At 19.0% G+C, this 23,016-nt stretch overlaps 3 protein-coding genes across 3 annotated transcripts; 2 read left to right on the forward strand and 1 right to left on the reverse strand.

Moving 5' to 3' along the window:
• Nucleotides 1–386: 386 nt before the first annotated feature.
• PADL01_1409700 (alpha/beta hydrolase, putative) lies at nucleotides 387–2,370 on the forward strand (the record flags this gene model as incomplete). The annotated part of the gene is made up of 7 exons (XM_028684372.1): nucleotides 387–678; nucleotides 766–921; nucleotides 1,156–1,246; nucleotides 1,396–1,480; nucleotides 1,622–1,690; nucleotides 1,912–2,027; nucleotides 2,163–2,370. The coding sequence occupies 7 exons, from the start codon at nucleotides 387–389 to the stop codon at nucleotides 2,368–2,370; spliced, it is 1,017 nt and encodes a 338-aa protein (XP_028540456.1).
• Nucleotides 2,371–4,542: 2,172 nt separating this feature from the next.
• Nucleotides 4,543–7,059, forward strand: PADL01_1409800 (cytidine triphosphate synthetase; the record flags this gene model as incomplete). The annotated part of the gene is made up of 1 exon (XM_028684373.1): nucleotides 4,543–7,059. The coding sequence occupies one exon, from the start codon at nucleotides 4,543–4,545 to the stop codon at nucleotides 7,057–7,059; it is 2,517 nt and encodes an 838-aa protein (XP_028540457.1).
• A 591-nt stretch (nucleotides 7,060–7,650) lies between these two features.
• On the reverse strand, nucleotides 7,651–20,297 carry PADL01_1409900 (conserved Plasmodium protein, unknown function; the record flags this gene model as incomplete). The annotated part of the gene is made up of 2 exons (XM_028684374.1): nucleotides 7,651–7,890; nucleotides 8,076–20,297. 2 exons carry the CDS (start codon nucleotides 20,295–20,297, stop codon nucleotides 7,651–7,653), a joined length of 12,462 nt encoding a protein of 4,153 aa, XP_028540458.1.
• Nucleotides 20,298–23,016: the final 2,719 nt, after the last annotated feature.

Raw genomic sequence — 23,016 nt, forward strand, 5'->3', positions numbered from 1 at the left:
AAAAAAAAAAAATATATATATAATATAAATATATTTAATGTATGAATCTGTGATATATATGATGTTATAAATATATTCGCATATATAAAAAAAAAAAATATACATATATTTATATGTGTAAATGTATATATCTATATATTCATTTATTTATCATTCTTTTTCCCTTTTTTTTTTTTTTTTTTTTTTTTTTATTCTTTCTTATTGTGTATCTTTATAAGACCATAATTTGAATATATATGATAAAAGAAAAAAAAAAAATTAATATGTACCAAATAACTAGCACATAAACTTATATATATATATATATATATATATATATATGTATTTATATATGTACATATATTTTTTCTTCTTTTTATATTTTTTCCATTTAAATAATCACATCCATGTATTCACAATACGACATAGAATATGAATATGTTACATGTACCAAAGGATATACGTTCATAATATATTCTCCAAATTTATTTGAAAATGTAAATGCAAAAAAAAGTGATTCTACATCACCATATACTGAGAATAATAAGGATGATGAAGAAGAAGAAGAGCAACAACAAGACGATATAAATAATGAAAATATTATTGTTTTATTTTTACATGGATTAAACGGAAATAGTTATCAATTTGAAAACGTCTTTTATACATTAATACATTTTAACTATAAATTTATATCACTAGGTTATTATGTAAATTAAAAATATATATATATATATATATTTATAATATTTGTACATATGTGTGTATATTTCCTATTTTTTTTTATAGATTTTTATGGGCATGGGAATAGTAGTCTCTTACGAAACGTTAATAAATTTACAGAAAAATTATTCATAGAACAAATATATGATGTTTTAAAAAAAAAAAATATATTTAATTCTAATTTTGTTGTTATTGGATTTTCTATGGGTTGTATTATAGCAGGTAATATATATATATATAAATTTAAATGATAGAGAAAAATATAAACTTATTTCTTTTTTCATATAAAAAAAAAATGATGGAATATATATATGTTTTTTATGACACTCCAAAAGGACAAATTATATATATTTTAACATTTGTATAAAATATATATATATATATATATATATATATATATTTATTTATTTATTTATTTATTTATTTATTTATTTATTCGTTTATTTTCGAGTACAGCACATTTATCTGTCGATAATAAACTAAAGATAAAAAAGTACTGCTTAATAAGCGCAGCCGGACTAGCCAAACCAAGGCATCGATTTTTACAGTAACTATTTTGTTAAATAAAAAAAAATATATATATATATATATATATATTTTTATTTATAATGATTTTCTTTGAACAGTTAATATACTATTCTATATGTAAACATATATTTACTTTCTCATTATGTTTAATTTTTTGTTGACTTACAGTTTTTTATTAAAACATAACATTCGTCTTTGTCTACGAGTCGCAAAAAGATATAGTTATTTATTTGTAAATGAAGAAGCATTTAAAGTAATAAATAAATAAATAAATATATATATATATATATATATATATATATATATATATATATATATATATAATATTTACATATATGTAATTATTATATATTAATTATCTTTTTTTTTTTTTTTTTTTTTTTTTTTTCCACAGAATGAATATAATGATATTCAGAACAATGCTTATTATAGTCATAACAGATATTCTGTTCTAAAAGAAAATGTATGAATAAAAAGGAAAACACACAATAGGAATATTTTACATATTAACTAATATATAAAATATCAAATGTTTATTAGATGTAAATATTTGTATAACTAATAATAAAAAATATATATATTATGAACACCTCTATGCATTCTAAAAATGTTAATATAAAAAAATATTTATTTTATTTATTTTATTTATTTTTATTTTCTTATTTTTTGTTTTATTTTTCACAGCATGAAAAATTTATAGAGACATTCTTAAAAGTTCTGACTGGGACAAAAATACAAGATTCTAAAAAATATTATAGCGCCTTCTTGAAAAAAAATTCAGACGTTCTCTTCATTTATGGGTATACATTTTTTAATATTCAATATATAAATACACATATACATATACATATATATATACTTTGAAATGTATTATATAAATATTTTCATACAATATATTTATAATTCATATCAAAATAAACATAACTTTTTTATAGAAGAGATGATGATGTTACACCTTATGCTTATACAATAAAATTTTTAGAAAAACAAAAAAAATATATAAATAATGTTAAACTAATAATATTTCCTGAATGCTCACATCTTGTATTAACAGAAAAATCATATGAATTAGTTCAACATATTATTTATTTTTTACAAAATAAATATATATATAATGTAGAAAAAAATAGTGACGATATATAAAATCTAATAGTAAAAAAAAAAAAAAAATAAATAATTTAATATATATATATATATATATATAATTTATACACATGTGTATACTTTTTGTAAATATTTATATTTTTTTTAAATATAAAAAATAGATTACAATAATGTGTAATCATCTAATATACGACATATTTAATTAGGCATGTTTCACATATATATATATTTTATTTTTTTTTGTGAACAATTTTAATTCAAGTTATATACATATTATATAAAATAAAATATCGTTATATATATTTATTTATATTTTAATAAATAATTGCTTTATTGTTCATTTTAATTTTTTCTTTTCTTATTTTCTCATTTGTAAACAATAATATAAATTAATAGATATATTTTATATTCCACACCAAATTAATAATAATGATAAAAAAAAAAAAAAAAAAAAAAAAAAAAAAAAAAAAAAAAAAAACTGGGAATATACATCTATTTTCTTTTTATATATATTTTTTTTTCAATTTGATTGAATATAAAATCATAAATATAAACATATTATGCATTTATTTTCTTTCTTTTCTCATATAATATATTAATTTTATTTTCCTATATTTTTAATATATCTATGGATATATTTATATAGGTGTATTATATATATAATCAAAGAAAATATAAAATATCTATAAATTTATAATCTATTTTTAAAGGGGAAAACAAAAAAAAAAAAAAAAAAAGGAAAACATTATTATTTTCTTTTTTAATGTATTAATTAGAAGATAATGTAATGAAAACATTTCATATATGTAACATAAAAAAATAAATTATATTACATTAATATTTTAAATAACATATAAGTAAAATAATAAAATAACATAATATAATAATATATATATATAATATTATAAATATTTTTTTTATCGCTACTTTATACATATAAAATATATATATATATAATACTTAATAAAATGTATATTAAAAATATACTCATCTTGTGTTCTTTTCTTATTTCATAATAAATCTCTACCCTACATAAAAAAAGAAGTGGGTATCATTGTTATTATATTTATGTATATATATAGAAAAATATAATATATATATTATATATATATAATAATATAATGTAAATAAAATTATAAAATAAATAAATAAACCTATAAATTTTCGAATTATTTTAAAAAATTAAACATATAATATTTATCACATATATAATATCTATTATTATTTAAATATATATGTTTTATTTTTTACATTTTTATGTAATTTCATGATGTAATATAAATATATATATAAATATTCATTTATTTTAAAAATAGATATACATTAATTATATTTTATTATATTTAAAAAAACATCAGTTGTTTTTTTTTCTCTTTTTATTCATTTTGATTAATTAATGCTTTTTGTAAAATAACTAATTAAATTTTCAATTTATCAAAATATAAACTTTTTATAATTTCACTATAAGAAAAATTAGTTTCTATATTTATATAGATATCATATGCATTAATTATAATTTATAAAATTCTATATTATACATTATATATATATATATATATATATTATTATATGTGAATCTTTAAAAAATACTTATATATTTATATTACATTAAATATTTCACTTATATATAATATCTTATGTCGATTCTACATTTTTTTTTTTTTTTTTAGTACTTCATAATGTAAATGGAGAAATGTAAAATTAAATAATATAATAACTTATTGTATGAAATTATTTCACCTTATAAAATTAAAGTTCAAACATATATATGTATATATATATATATATATATATATATATATATATATATATATATTATATTAGCAACCTTTTCTATATAAAAGGCTTAATTTTTATATTTATATATTTTATATTACATACAAATTAAGATATATATAATATATATTTATATTAATTTGATTCAAAACAAATATTTTAACATTTATATATATGTATAGATAATAATTATTTAACAAATTATATATAAAACATATACACCAAAAAGAAAAAGATAATTTAATGAAATTTAAAAAATATATGCATATGTAATAAATTATATGTACTACACACGCACACGAAATAACATACATATAAAAATATATAAATAAATATAAATATATAAATATATATATATATATATATATATATATATATTTATATTTATATTTATATTTATTTTGTATTTGTTTATTTTTTTTTTTTTTTGTTACAATGGATAGTGTAGATGATGAGAAACCTATAACTAAATATATCATTGTGACCGGAGGTAATATGAGTGGGCTAGGTAAAGGGACAGCTATGAGTAGTATGGCTGTTTTATTGTTAACAAAAAACATTTTATTAACTACAATAAAGATTGACCCATATTTAAATATTGATGCAGGTACTATGTCTCCATATGAACATGGAGAGGTTTATGTATTAGAAGATGGTGGTGAAGTTGATTTAGATTTAGGTAATTATGAACGATTTTTAAATATAAGATTAACTTATAAGAATAATATTACATCAGGTAAAATATATGAAGAAGTTATAAAAAAAGAAAGAAAAGGTGAATACTTAGGTAAAACAGTACAAGTAGTACCACATGTAACAGATGCTATACAAAAATGGATAAAAGATGTGATTGATGAAAATATTAAGAAAATGAAAAAAGAATATAATATCGATTCTTTTAATAAAATTCCTTGTATGTGTTTAATAGAAGTTGGTGGTACTGTTGGTGATATTGAATCAGCTGTTTATTTAGAAGCTTTACAACAATTAATTAATAATTTAAATAATGATGATGTTTGTCTATGTCATTTATCTTATGTACCTATTACAGGAAATCTTAGGGAACAAAAAACGAAACCTACACAACATAGTGTAAAAATATTAAGAGAAGCAGGTTTAAAACCAGATTTTATATTTTGTAGATGTGAAGAACCATTAACACAAGAAGCTATTAAAAAAATTGCTTTATTCTCACAAGTTAAAAATGAACATGTTATATCATTACATGATACATCTAATGTATATAAAGTTCCTTTAATTTTAGAAAAACAAAATGTTTGTATTAATGTATTAAAAAAGTTAAATCTAGAAAATATCGTATTAAATAATAAATTACAAATCTCACCTTATTCATTTAATATATGGAAACAACTCGCAGACAGATATGAATCACCAACCGAACAAGTTGTTATAGGTATTGTAGGTAAATATACAGCATCTAATGATACTTATTTATCTATTATCTCATCTTTAGTACATGCATGTTTAGAATGTGGATTTAAATTAGTTATTAAGTATATTAACAGTAGCCATTTATCCTTAAAACAAAAAAAACAAAAAAAAAATATGGACTGGAAAAAAAAAGCAAAGAAATATTCATATGAAAATTTTTATGAAAACAGTAGCACAGAAAAACTCATATTTGTAGACGATACTACTTCTGATGAAGATTATGATAAAAAAAGAAGAATAAAATATGAAAAAGCATGGGAAACATTAAAATCAGTAGATGGTGTTTTAGTACCTGGAGGATTTGGTACGAGAGGTATTGAAGGAAAATATTTATCTTCAAAATATTGTCGTCTACATAATATACCATATTTAGGAATATGTTTAGGAATGCAAATAGCTGTTATAGATGTAGCGAGAGAATATTTAAATGTGAATGCAAATTCGGAGGAATTTGAGGATACAACAGAAATGCAATCTACATCAAACGAATATAATGCAGTACCTACTGATAATGTTAATAATAATAATAATCAATATGGAAAAAAAAATAAAAATACAACTAATTATTCTTATAATGAAAATGAAAAAAAAGAAAATGTAATAAATTTAGAAAATTTAAAAAATGAAATGAATGAATATAAAAAGGATGCACATATAAATGAAAATTGTAGTAGGAATACAACGTCATCTTGTATTTCAAATAAAAGTAATTCAAGTCATAAAACGAAAGTATTGGCTAGTTATACAGAACGTCCAAAACATGATAATGTAAATACTTTGAAAAAGGAAATTCATTTTGATGATAATATATCAACATCAATTATAAATGATGATATAAATGTTGAGAATAATAATTATTCACACTATCAAGATACATATATAAAAGATAAAAATACATATGATGATACGGATCCTATGTTTGATGGAAAGGAATATTTAAAAAGTCAATCACTTATATTAAAAGAAAAATGTATAAACGATATTCCTAAAAAATTAACTGAAGAATCAATAAAAGAGAAAATTCAACTTATAGGTATAGAAAGTTATTACAAAAGTATAGAAGAAATAGATAATAACAATGTAATTATATCTATGAGTGAATTTAAAGGTGATGATAATAAAGGAGGTACCATGCGTCTAGGTGTAAAACAATCAAAAATTATAGATAAAGAATCTTTAACATATAAAGCATACGACGAAGAATTATATATATATGAAAGACATAGACATAGATATGAAATAAATCCTAAGTATGTACCCTTATTAGAAGCTGTTGGATTATCATTTGTAGCTAAAGATATACATAGTGTCAGAATGGAAATTTGTGAAATTAAAAATTTAGATTTTTATGTAGGTGTGCAATTTCATCCTGAATTTACTTCTAGACCATTTAAATCCAATCCTATATTTCTTGCATTTGTGTTAGCGTCAAAGAAAAAGTTAAAAGAGCGCTTGAACAAATATGGTAATAAGTTATGTTCAGGAATTTTATACAAATGAATAAATAAATATAAATAAATATAAATAAATATACATATATATATATATATATATTATATATAATTTTTATCATTTTGTCTTGATATGAAAACGAAACGTTTAACGTGTAAATTATAAATATATTATTTATTAAGATATAATTTATTATATATACATTATACTTTATACTTTTATTTTTATTAATTTTTAATTATTTGTTTTTAATTACATATCATTTTTAATTTTTCGTATAAAATATTGAAAAAAATTTAAACTATTATTTTAATATATACTCCCATTTTTAATAATAAGAAAAGTTTATTCCTTTTTTAATTTTATAAATAATTTTTACTAATCATATTTTTATTCCCCCCCCATTTTTTGACATATTATATATATATATATATATATATATGTTCATCATTTTTAATATATTTTAAAAAATTAACGAATTGAATTATATCCGAACTATTCATATTATTTTAAATATATATATATATATATATATATATGTGTTTTATTTTACAATGTTTCCAATTGCAATAAAAAAAAAATAAAATAAAATATATGAAATAATAAAAAATAAATATGCATACATAGATATACTCCATTTTAGTAATATTCAAAATTTAGTTTGTAACAAAAAATAACGTTACTTAATAAAAGTGCATAGACCAACAATTCAAATGTATTATCCCTTTTATTAACATAGATGACATCCAGTCCTGCTATAAAAAAGTCGCTATCGTTGGCTTCTTCTATTGATCTACCATCTATTAATTTTTTTAAATTATAATTTACGTTATTTATTATATATTTCTTATGACAAATTAATATATCCTTATTAAAATTCTACAAAAAAAAAAAAAAAAAAAAAAAAAAAAAAAAAAAAAAAAATAAAAAAAAAAAATTACATAAAATATACACAAGGTATACACAAAGTATACATCCAATATTCATCAAAAATATATGTATATATATATATATGTTCATTTTTATTTATATATATATATTTATTTTTATTTTTTTTTTCTTACGGGTGTAAGTTTTCTCCCTATAGTAAAAGTATATAATGGAAGAAAAAAATATGGTATTAAAAAATACGTATTTGTATACATACATTTCTGAACAAAATAAATAAATATTTTATTACTATATTGATTGGCTAATATTACACATGATCTTTCATATATAATTTTTAATAAACTAATACGTGATGTTGAAAATACTTGTTTAAATGTTGCATATTGTTCTTTTGGTAGTTTCTGAATAGATATAGGTAGAAATTTGGTAGTAAATAAATTTCTAGTGATTTTTATAAATTTAAATTTCAATAGATATAAATTACATTTATCTGCTGATAGTATTAAATATTTATTCAATTCTTTTTTTTGCTGTTTATTTATAATGTTATTATAAATATAATTATCTTTATTTATACAACATATATTTTTTTTTATTTTTTGTTCTTTGGTATTTTTTTTTTTTTTTTTGAATTTTTTTTTGTAATTCTTGTTATTGGTATGTTCACTTCTCATATGAGAATATAAAAATCTTAAAGTAGATATATTAAGCATAAGTATATTTTTTTTATAATTTGGTAACAATAAAAAAAATATATTAAATGATATACTTTGATATTTATTATTTCTACACTGATTATATAGATCTTTAAATATTTCTATATTTGTTTCTTCAGAGGTTGATAATAAATTAATATATTGTTCATATTTATCATCTTCCTTTACATTAAATATATAATTTCTCATATTTATTATATTTTTATATATTTCCTTTGGTTTCACATTTTTATTTCTTTTATTTTTTTCGAACAGATTTGATGTTAAAAATTGAAAAAACTTATATTCTTTATTTGATAAATAATATTTAAGTATTTTCTGTTTGCTCTTTTCATCAATATTTGAGTAATTTATATTATAATTAATATTATAACTATGAATATCAACAATTTCTCTTTTATCATTATTATTATTTTGTGATGAGTATATTTTACAATTTTGTAGGGTTAAAAAATAAATTATTCGTATAACTTGTAAATGAATATAAAACGAATTATTGATATATTTCTCTTCAAATATTTTTTTTCTCAATAAGTACATTCTTAATTCATTTACGTTAACTTTTATTATAAAAATGATAGTTCTCGATTTCTTTTTTTTTATATTTTTATTACCCCTATATGTGTTGCATATATATATGTCTGTTTGAAAAATAAGATTTTTAGGTCTTTTATTCAAACCATCGTCATTTTCTTTTACATTATGATTCTTTATATTGTTATTATTATGTATATTATTAACATGTATATTATTTTTTTCTCCTTTTTTAGTAGTATCATTTTTTATATATTGTATATTCACCAGAATTAATCCTTTACCACAAAATTTATAAAAATTTTTAAGTATATCAATATTTGAAAAATAATTAATTTGATAATTACCTTTATTTAAATTTAAGAAACAGATGTTAAATTTTTTATTTTCTTTCATTAAAATATTTTCTTTAATATTTTCTTTTTTCAAGCATCTTATATTATTAAATGGATTTAATGTATTATAATTAATATTATTATTTTTTTTATCATGTTTATTAAATAATGTTACATTTTCATTTATATCATACGTTATATTTCTATAGAAATTATAATTATTCGGTATCTTCTTTTTACCTATATAAATATTATTCTTTTTACTAATAAATGTGTCTTTCATATTATTATTATATAATTTTTTTAATTTCTTTTTTCTTTTAATCATTCTTTTTACTTTTCCTTTATATGAAACCTCATTTATATCAGAATTCAAAGAATCTGATGATGAATAAAAAGTAGTCCTATTTTTTATATCCTTATTGAAATCATTGAAAATGTTATTAAATATAATATTTTTTTTTTTATCATGATGATGATAAGTATATACTTTTTCTCTACCCAAATTATATTCTTTCTTATGTTTGTCTTGATTATATTTTTTTAAATATTTATAATGTTTAATTATTTTATTATGAGGTGATATATTTATTATATTATATATAATATTGTGAAAATTCGAAACAGTATTTTTTAATATAAGTGTATATCCCATATCATCATTAAAACAATAACTATTATTATTTATATTAATATTATTATTATTACTATTCATGTTAATATGTTCATATAATCGTTCAAATATCTTTTGATTATTTAATTTTGCTTCTCCTTGTCGTCTTTTTTTAAAAAGCTTTTCTTTTTTTATTAACCTTAAATAGGACTTGAATTTTTTGTTAACCATCTTATAATCATTTTTATTATTATCCATTCTTGTGCTTTTTATTTTATCAAAGTATGTTGAATAATTTTTAAGTAATTCCTTTAATATTTTAGATTCCTTATAATTTGTAGTTATATGAAAATTAAAATAGAAATTATGATTATTCTGCTTTTTATATTTCTTTATAGCATTTAGTAATAATTTATTTTTAATATGTGCATAGACTTTTTTAAAACATTTCATGTGTACATATTGATTTAATAATTTCTGTAAAAAGTACATCCATTTATTTTTTAACATATCATATTTTTCATCTCTATATAATAAATAATTTGCATTAAATTCATTTCTTATTTTATTTATATATTTATAAAATAAGGATTCTTTCATTTTTCTCTTTTTTATATATTCTTCATCTGATTCGTTAATATCTTTATTAAGATATTTACCATCCTTATTTGTTCTAGTACTACTACTTATAAAATGAAAAGATGACGATGAAAATTCATCATTTGAAGAAGAACTCTTTTCTTCATCTGATATACACTGTTGATTATGTAAATTATAAAATTTTTTTTTTAATTCATTGTTTTCATAAGTACATGAATCTCCTACATTATTATTATTAATATCTATGCTTTTATTTTTCTTACGAGACATATGTTTATCATCACTATCACTTGAAAAATTAAAATCATAATCTGTTAATATGGGTACCTCATTATTATTTAATAATATTTCTTCTCCTGATATCATATTCTTATTTCTATTAGGAATTTTTTCTTTATAGTTATTAGGTTTAAATAACAGATATTTTTTTAACATGTGTCTACAAGCATATTTCATAGCTACATAAATCCTTTTTAATGTTTTCCTTTTAAATCTCTTTCTTTCTTCTTCTTCTTCCTCCTTATCAATATAATTTTTCTTTGCTACCTTTTCATTAGTTGGTTTATTTCTATTAATAAACAATTCCCCTTCAGTTAAGAGACTTACGATATTATCAATATTGTTTTCTTTCATATACTTTAACTTTTTACTATTCATTTTGAAAAGATAATTGACCAAGTTATTAATGCTTGTATTAGATAATATGCTCTCAATTTTTTGGTCCTTTCCTTGTAAATTCAAAAAGGATAATTTAAAGAGTTCAAATAATGAATATTTTTCAAAAATTTTCAAAAAATTATTTAAAGGTTTATCCGTGTAAGGGAAATATTGCGAACATACAAAATTATCTTTAAATATTTTCGAAGGTGTATTAAAAAATATATCTACAAAAAAATCCATTTTTTTAACATTTTTTTTTATAATAAAATCTCCACTCCAACCCATATGTTTTAATTCTTGTTTACATAATATATTACTTCTTTTCTGTTCAACTAATTCCTTCTCTTTATTTATATGCCACCTTTTCGTTTCGTTATATAATTTTTCAAAGCAATATTTCTTTTTCTTCTTCATTTTCATATTCTCTGTCTTTTTATTTTTACTTCTATCGATTATATTATTAAACATAAAATTATTGTCATCCAAAAAAATATCATGAGTGTCATATGAACCATCTAAATGATGCAAAACATGCTCAAAGTTATCAATATAAGAATTTTTTTTTTTTTTATTATTATTATGTTTTATTATTTTTTTAGAGTTTTCTTTTTTTTCATCTTTATAATATGGAAACAAATGATCATAAATATTATAATTATTTTCTAGTTTATCATTCTTGACATTATTAGGATACCATAAACTTATACTTTTATCAACTGAACAAGATAACAAGAAATTATCATCCGGAGAAAATTTAATACAAGGAATATTATGAGCATGATGTTTTAATAACATTTCATAAAATCTAGAGGATGGATCAAAAAATATTCTATACAATATATCATACCAATCAGCTGTATAAAAACTCACATTTGATGATGTCCAATAAATATCACTATTCACTTTTTTACCTTCATATATATTTTTCTTTTTATATACGTTATCTAAAAAGAATGATTGTTTCTTTTTACTAATATTATTAAGATATTTTAAATGGTTTTCATCATAAAAATAATTGCATACCTTCTTACTCATACAATGTATAAATGCACTTATATTATAATTGAAATTTTTTTTTGGTAATACATCTATATCAAAAATTTCTTTTTTTTCATTTTCAAATTTTTTTGTATTAACAGCCCTATTACACGAATTAACATTTTCATTTGTATTATTATTATCATTATTATTATTATTATTATTATTATTATCATTATTATTATTATTATTAATATCACTTTTTCCTTCAGTATATTCCATATTACTACCATAAAGGTTTTTATCCTTTTTCTCACCTGAATAATATGAAGTTATTATATCACTGGTATTTACATATATTTTTTTATTGTTTAATTGTTCATTTTCACATTTATTTTCTTTCATTTCATTTTCTTCATTTTTGTAATAACCTTCTTGTAATAGAATATTTTCAAGACATTTCGATTTTATACTAAAAAAAGGTTCAGAAATAAAATTATCACTATTTTGATTCTCTATACATTTGTATTTCATATCATTTATTTTTAAAGATATAAGTTTAGTTTGTCTATTATATTTTTTATTTTTATTACGAGAATTAATATTTTCTATATTTATATTTTTATTCCTCTTATTCCTTTTTAAACGGTATTCTTTTATAATTCCTTCACATCTTTTAATTTTCACATTACAATTATTAACAAACAATATAGAATTATCTCTTTTTAAAAATTTATATACTGAACAAGAACTTATATTATTACTATTATGTAAGCACAAGTTATTATATTCACATTCTGAACATTCTTCACTTGAAGAAAAAAAATTAAATTCATTTATATCATTAGACAAGTTACTGTCAGAAGAACCACTTGAAAAAATAGAGTAACAATCAGACATATCAAATGCACTCGATTTAGAAGAAATATTTTTCTTATTCTCAATTATACTATTATTATATTCTTTATCTAATATAGTAGAATTTATTTGATTGTCTTTACCTGGTGAGGTATTTGTTATATTTTCCTTTTTGATTTCATTATATCTAATATTTTCATCATATATACAATTATTATCATTACTCATGTTATTATTATTATTATTATTATTATTATTTTGTTCTATAGAACATGCATATGAATTACTCAAATGGTTCTTGGATAATTCATAATTTTTGCTATAATAATGTTCTTCTATTTTTTGTTGAGATTCTTCACTGTTTTTCTTATCATCCTTTATATCATCTTCTTTATTAATTATATTTGTTTTTTGAGATTCTAAATTTTTTTCTTCTACAATAATATTGGTTTTGATTTTATGATTTTCTGTTTCATTATCTTTCATTTTATCAGCTTCTACTATATGATTTGCCATTTTATCATTTCCTATCTTATATTCTTTTTCCTTTTCTGAATTTTTGTTACTTTCTTCATATAACCCCTCACATATAACAACAAAGTCCAAATCCATTTGATCATTCTTGTTATACTTCTGTAATATTTTATCTGCACATTCAGGCAAGGTATAAATATATTTAATCTTAACATCGTATTTCTTTTTTGCACAAACATTTTTCCAGTTTAAAGGAATTAAATTAAATGTCATTCTTTCTTTCTTAATTTGTTCTTTGGAATCATTAGTAATTCCTTTTATAAAATTATTTAAAGGTTCTTTTTCATTTAGTATATCCAGATTTCCAATGCTAACCGCTATCATATTACGTATCATTTCTTCTGATATATCCCCTGTTGGAATATTTAAAGAATTATTTCTTCGTGATATAATAACATTATTTCTATTAAATGGTCTATTTCTTGTATTTACGGACGTGCTTATATTTCTTCGTTCATTTCTTGAATTTAAAATATTATTATATATCATATCTAAAAATTGGTATTCCATATTTAAAGGTTGATTATTGTTATTAGGTACATTTTGCATCTCACTATTAATATTACTGATCACATTTATATTATCTGAATTATTATTATTAACTTGATTCATATTGTTAACATTATTTTGTTCATTTGAGTTGTTTATATTTATAACGTTATTATTAATATTATTATTTGAATTATCAACATTTACATCTTGGTCATTTTGATGAATGACATCTTGGACATTTTGATGAATGACATCTTGGACATTTTGATTATCTGCATCTTTGTCATTTTGATTATCTGCATCTTGATCATTTAGATTATCTGCATCTTGATCATTTATATTATCTGCATCTTGACCATTTTGAACATTTATATCTTGACCATTTTGATCATTTTCAACATGTACATCTTGACCATTTTGATCATTTTCAACATTTTCTTCATTTTCAACATTTTCATCATTTTCATTATTTTCATCATTTTCAACATGTACATCTTGACCATTTTCATCATTATCTGGTATGGTAACAGATCCAGGAATAACTTCAACATTTATAGAATATCCTTCATTTTGTTCATTCATGGTCTGATTATCACTATTATAATTTGCATTCGTATTATCCATATTATTTTGATCATTCTGAGTATTTGTATTTCTTGTATTTCCTATACGACTTATGTCAAAGATACGTCCCATCATATTAACTACATTCATATCACTATTCAAGTTCATGGTATTATTGGGATTATGTAACATATTATTAATATATGTATACAAATTATCACCTAAACTATTTCTTCTACGATTAGGTACATTACTTTCTACAGCAGTTAAATGGTTTGTCAAAGTATTATTAATAAAAAGCCTAACATGTTGAGTACTAGGTATAATATTATTACTATTATTATTATTATCAATACTAGAATTTGTTCGATTTCTTAATATTGTATTATTTCTTTGTACAGAACTATTATTTAATGGGGTATTAGTATATGGTACTCCATGAGCAATAGGAATATTAACAAATGAATAATTTGTTCTAAAAGGTAAATTATTATCCATCATATCATTATCGTCATATGATAAAGATGATGATGAATGTGATATGGAGGAATAAGAGAAATTTTCATCATTCATATTATAGGATGTGTTCTTTCTTCTTACATGTATATCCTTATTATTTCTTCTCTTATGTTTTTTTAATTTATACTTATGTCCTTTATAATGTACCATATAATTCATTTCCATATCTACAGTATTATTTATAATTCCACTTAAATGATTTTCTTTCATTAAACTCGTATTTGTTAGTTCCTCTCTTTTTTTTTCCAAAAGATAATTGTTTCTATTTAAGAACCTTTTTCTAAACATACAGAAATTATTTTTTCGCGTGTAATTATCCTCATCATCACTATCATAGTCGTCATCATAATTATCATAATCATCATCATCGTCACTATCGTCGTCGCTATCGTCATCACTATCGTCATCACTATCATCATCGCTATCATCGTCGCTATCATCGTCACTATCACACTCATTATTAACATCATTATTATCAGCACCATTATTATCAACACCATTATTATCAACACCATTATTATCAACACCATCATTATCAACAACATTATCTACAACATTATCTACAACATTATCATCATCATATTCTATCGAACCGGGAATACCATCATAATTAAATAATTTATACGCTTCATTCTCTTCCAATAAATCATTATATTCTTCTTTGAATGCATTTGATAAATGTATAACATCTAACAAATTGTTATTATGATCCCTTAATTCACAAATCACTAATACTTTTTTTTTAAAAAATACTTTTTCATTATTATTTATATTTATATAATTTCTTGAACATAATCGTAAATCATCTGGTGACATATTATTATTTTGTATATATTTAATTACCCGTTTTAATTCTTTGATATATTTTAAGGGAGCTTGTTTATAATTTTTCATTTTTTTATCTTCTTTCTTTTTTGTCTTCTTTTTTGCTTTCTTTTTTATGTCGCTTATACCTTGAATTATGAATATTGCATCATCATTTGAAAATAATTGGTGTTTAAAAGAAAAATTATAATTATGTCTAGCTTTAATAAAATCTCTAAACAAATTAGAAATCTTTTTTAAAACTATATTAGCTTTTTTATAGCTATATATATAAGAGCGGCTAAATAAACATTTCTTTTCAAAGGAAGAAGAATCTTTATTATTCATAGGACATAAGTTAGAAAATGTATAATCTCCATAATGTTTTTTTATTCTCAATAAGCTATAATTTTTATATTTTGTATAAATTATATTACTATCATTTTTAATTTCTTCATCACTACTATTTTGTATAAATAAATCATCATTAAATAAAATTAATTTATTATCACTCTTGATTTTTTTATTATATATATTTTGTGATAAAAAATATTTTGCATGTTCAGCAAACATACGAAGATAATCATATTTATTACACATAAACTTCAATAAATTTTTATTCATATCATAATATGTGTGTAATAAGCTTTTTAATTTTTTATTTCTCAAATTATAGTTCTTTTTTTTTCCCTTTATCTGTTCATTTGTAATACTATATTTATTATACTTATCTTTACAATGGACATACAAAAGAATATATTCGTACACATATTTTATATACCAATTATTTAACAAATTATGAGAATTTACTTGTAGTGTATTAGTATCAAATAAATTTAAAGGAAAATTACATCTTCTAAGAAATATATTAGAATACATCTTTTTAATTTTCAACATAAAAGTATTCATATTATGATATATATCCCATTTTATGTTGTAAAATTCTTTTCCTATGTATGCTTGTTTTAAAAGTAACAGCATAGAATCTATTGGAAAATTTTGTGATATTGATATAAGTACAGATTTCAAATGTTCTTTTCTAAGAATAAAAAAAAGGGATAAATCAACAGGAATTTTACTTTTTCTTATAAGAATATTACTTATTATATTATCTGCTGGTAATATAGATTTCATTCCTTTACTACACTGATCAGATAAATTTTTATTTTTCATTTTGTTTTTTTCCTCTTTGTTACAATTAGGTAATATATTTTTTTCTTTATTATTATAACCATCCACTCCTTTATTATCATTAGATGATTTAGTTTCAAATTTGTCTCTATATATATCTTCATATAAAAATGCACAACCCTTGTCATTTTCAAAGAGTTCTCCTAGTCTTACATTATTATGAATAAACATATTTTTAAAATAATTTATTGCCTCATCATAATCATATCTTTTTCTAAAATAATAAAAATTGTTCAAATTATATATATGTATATTGTGAGTATTTGATCCAATAGCTAATAAATTTTTTTTAAAATTAAATGATATAGCCCATGTAGATGTATCTGATTTTATATACATTTTATTATTAAATACAATATCTGGTTGTACATATATTTGAACAGATTTCAAAATCTTATCATTATAATCAACATTAAATAAATTAAATGTAAAGATATTAAGACCTTTCCATATATTATGATACTTTATTTTATTAAATGGATCCTCAAAACTTTCTAATCGTTTACTATACTCATTATAATATTTATTTTTAATATATGATTTACAGAAATTAATAAATGTCTTTCTCTCTTCTTTTAATTTATTAATTTTGTTCATATATAACATATAATTCTTTGTATTTTTATTTAACCTTTTTAGTTGTCTTTTTTTATTTTTACCTTTATATTCTTTATTATGTGTTTTATATTTTCTTTGAGGATAAAAATAGGGGTTTTTGTTTTTAAATTTTTTAATGTTTTCAAATGGTTTATAATGATATTTTTTACGATGAAGGTTATGCGTATTATCATTGTGATAACTATCATAGTAATTATTATCATGATTATCATTAGTATAATAATTTGAAGTGTCACTGGAAGAATAATCTCGAGCATAGAATTTATTCTTCTCTTTATTTTTCTCAATCATTTGCATATTAGCATTATTTAAATTTAATGACAAATTCTGTTCATTAATATCATCATTTATTTCATCATCCGTTGATGATTTCATATATTCATTTATAAAATGATTTTTAGTTCTGAAAGTATTTATATAATCATTTTTTTCATTTAGTTCTAAATTATTTCTTAAATTATATCCTATATAAATCTTTTTGCGTAGCTTATTAAAAAATTCAAATTCTTCAATTTCTTTTTCATCATAATCTAAATAATTATTATAATGGTATTTTTTATATGTGCTTTTGTAATTTCTTTTAATTCTTGTTTTTTTCCCTTTTTTCAATTTTAAGTTTTTCAAATCTTTCGAGGATATATTATTCTTTAAATTATTGTGCTTATTATTTTCATCATCATTTTTATCCTTATTATTTTTATTATCATCATCATCATTATACAATTCTTCTTCTAGTTCCTCCTCTTCACTCTCAAGACTACTATAAATATCACTAATCCTAAACTTGTATATTTTTTTTTTTCTTTTTATACATTTTTTTTTTTTTTTTTTGCCCCTACGTGCTTCCCCTCTTGTATTATGCATATTATCGTTTTCCATTTTCATTATATCCGTGGAGCTCTTTTTACAAATATCCTCATTATATATGTTTTTTTTCTTTATTTTTAAAATATCAATTTTTTGTCTTTTCTTTTCTTTCTCATTATATGTATGATGTTCCATGATATTTATTTTTTTTTTCTTTTTTCCCTCAGAGGAGTTATTAACATGTTTAATATTGCCATCAGCCAAATCTTGATTATGAAGAATGTCATTTTGTATGTGATTAATAATGTCATCATCACTGTTCGGATCCATAATATCACCATCATGAATATCATATATTTTATTATTATGATCAATATTTTCTTTATTATTTTGTAAATTATTAATTGTTTGAACATTTTTAATTTGATCTATTTTATCATTAGAATTGTCTACTTTTTTTTTTTTTGTCTTTTTCTTTTTTTTCTTCTCTTTAGATAGTAAGGATAAGGATTTCCTCTTCCTATTTTCATGATATTTATAAAATATCATATTCCTCTTTTCTTTAATTTTATTTTTTAAAAAATCAAAATAGTTACTATTTTTTGAAAATTTAATCGTATCAACAATGTCATTGGAATAATTAGCTAAATATTCTTCATTTATGATAAAGGGGTTGCACATATGCTTGTCTAACTTATACTTAGACTTAGAATTGAAGTAATTATTATTATATAGTTGAATAATATTATCATTATTATAATTTTTATTATTATTATTATTATTATTATCATCATTATCGTCATTATTATTATAATTATTATAATTATTATTATAAAAAATATTAAGTACAAAATGATGTTCGTCAATTTTTAACTTTTTTAAAAAACAATACGGATCCTTGGAAATATTTGAAAAATGAGGAGATGAAATACATTCGTCATTATATATATTTTCATATTTTTGAAAAAAATCATATATATTATTTTGCAAAATATTTTTTATTTTCTGTTTTGTATTTATAGATTCAACAATTTTTTCGACATAATATACATTAGTATCTTCTGACCATCCAACTGAAATTAATATACTTTTATTCATTGCTTCATTTTCTTCACATTTTATATTAACATATCCTTTAGAATATAAATGTGGAGAAAGTTTTAAAGAAGGACATGGTATATTCATTTTTTTTAAATAAAATTCTCTTTTCAATTCTTCATATATATATGATATTTTATTCATATTTTTAAAAGAGGAATTATTTTTTCTAATTTCTTCATTATTAAAATAATATTGAAGTTTATATTTATTATTTTCATTTTCTTTCATAAAAAAATTACTATTATTTATAAACTTATTCAATTCATATACATAAATATACTGACCGTAGCTAATAAATATCAGTTCATATTTTTTACTTACACTCAATAAATTTAAAGCGAATGATATTAGTTTATGTTCTACTCCTTTCTGTAAATCATAAGAAAATAATAAATCCACTTGACAGTTTTTTAAAGTTTTTACATTATCCCATGGAGTACCGGATAGACGATTATTTCTCATGGTCTTCATTTGGGATGCAATCAAAAATAGATTCTAAACTTTATGTAATCTTTATTTTTAGTCATATAAATGAATACATATATATATATAAGAGATTATGTAATATAATCTAAATATAATTGACTGCTATAATGTATTCATATTTTATGGAATGAATGTTTTAAGCATTTATACGTAATATATATATATATATATATATGTATGTTTTTAAGATATATTATATATTGACATAAAAACAATATAAGTTTTACAAAAACAAAGAAAGCAATACTTTCATATTTTCATATTTTTTAAGGATATATCATAAATTAAACAAATACGTTTAAATAAAATCAAAATAATTTAAAATGGAATACGAACCCTAATAACATGTAAGATTTTATAGAAATATAAATAAAAATATAAAAATAAAAAAAATAAAATATAAAAAATAAAAATAAAAATAAAAAAAATAAAATATAAAAATAAAATATAAAAATAACATTACATAAATATATATATATATATATATATATATTTATTTATTTATATATGTAACAATTCATATGATCAATGTTCTATAATATCGTCCTTATTAAGAAAATATTCTCATAATAAGTTTGTTCAAATAAGAATATAATAAAATGAAATAATAATTTGGTTTATATGAAAAAAATTATAAAATATATATATAATATATATAATATTTTTGTAAATTTTATACCTTCATATATTTATTTATTTTATATATATATATATTATTATCAATTTTTCATTCAGACCTCTTTATCATGTATATAAAAAAAATAACGAACATATAAAATATATTTTATAAATATATTACTCTTATAATTCAATTCTTTTTTAAATACGTGAAAATAAGAAAGTCACGATATCTTAATTTATATAATACTTCCAAAAGAAAAAAAAAAAAAAAAAATATAAATGATATTTTTAAAAAAACAAAAAAAATGGAAAAATATAATGAATTTTTTTTTTTTTTTTTCTTTTTTCTGGTATTATCATATATCTACTTTTATATATTTTTTTAAAATTTTGAACCTTTATAAGTGAACTATAGGAAACGTTATTTATATATTAAATTATTATATATGTATTTTACGTAATAGGAAAGAATAATATTTAACACATTGTTTAATTATACATAATATAATTTATTTAGTTTTTCTTATATTAATAGTTAAATATGTATATTTATATTTTTCAGTATGATATCTCTTACACATTATATGCTTCACATATATATATATATATATATATTATATAGTAATTCATTTTTATATATCCTAAATGGTATATAATACCTTTTGTAAGTATTTCAAAAGTTTATTTTGACCAGTGAATAATAGATCGCATTTAATCATGATTAGGAAAAAAAGTCAAAAAAAAAAATGAAAAACCAGTTTTAGTTAATATTTATTTGTATAATATTTAATACATAAAAATATACATATATATTTCATAAAAAAAAGAAAAAAAAAAGAGATAATACTAGGTGATTAATTGAATATTCCAACTGTCTAAAACATCGTCATTATTTTATGATAATATATATATATATATTTATATGTATTCAAAATTAATATATCCCCTGGCATATATTATTCGTCCTTTAGTACATAAAAATGTACTTAATTCAACATATAAATTATACTTGTATAATGTTTTAAAATAATAAAACTATATATATATATATATATAATATATATGTGATATATTTTTAAAAAAAATAATTTTATGGCTTTACTAAATCGTCACAATTTTTGAAAATTTCCATGCCGGACCTTCAATATATATATATTAAAAAGAAAAATAAAAAAAAATGGAAAAGAAATATATGTACATAAATATATATATATATATATATATATATTTATATTTATGTATAAATATCACAATTAAAATACAGAAAAAAAATTTAATCCTTTCTAAATTATTAATACAAAAGAATATAATAGTTATGAATCTTACTAATTTATATATGCACCCATAAGCATTATACATTTAAAAAAATATATTAAAAAAAATTGTTATAGAAAAATATGTATAAAAACATATACATATATATATAATATAATTATTTATATATATTTCCCTAATAAGATATAACATAATATATAGTACTAGAAAAAAATAAACGGTTCAAAAAAAAAAAAAAAAAAAAAAAAAAAAAATAGACGGAGAATTATACATATTTACATCATATTTTTTACTCCGTGGTTATATAAATATTATATGTATATATTTATATATATATATATATATATATTTTTTTTTTTTTTTTTTTTTTTTTTTTTTTTTTTTTTTTTTGAGTACATATTGTTTTATTAGTACGCATATTTTATTTTATTTCATTTTTTATTATTTAAAAATAGTCTAAAAAAAAAAGCACCATAATTTCATAATTGCACTAGACAGCAGAATATGTTCTATGGAAACAATTTCTATTAAATCCAATAATGACATATTAAATATAACAAATATCTAATAAAAAATAAAATGAAATCATAAAAATTCTATTAACTTATAAATAAAAATTTTCATTATATATATATAAATATATATCTACCATACGTATATTAAAAAAGATAAAATATATTATCCACATTTTGTTTTTAAATAGATTAATATTAAAAAAAATAAAGCAGAAAAATAAAAAAACACACAAAAAAAAAAAAAAAAAATAAAATAAAATAGGAAATGACTAAAAATCTATTTGAAAATAATT

Source organism: Plasmodium sp. gorilla clade G2 (genome assembly GCF_900097015.1).
Source record: "Plasmodium sp. gorilla clade G2 genome assembly, chromosome: 14".
Lineage (NCBI taxonomy): Eukaryota > Apicomplexa > Aconoidasida > Haemosporida > Plasmodiidae > Plasmodium > Plasmodium adleri (nom. inval.).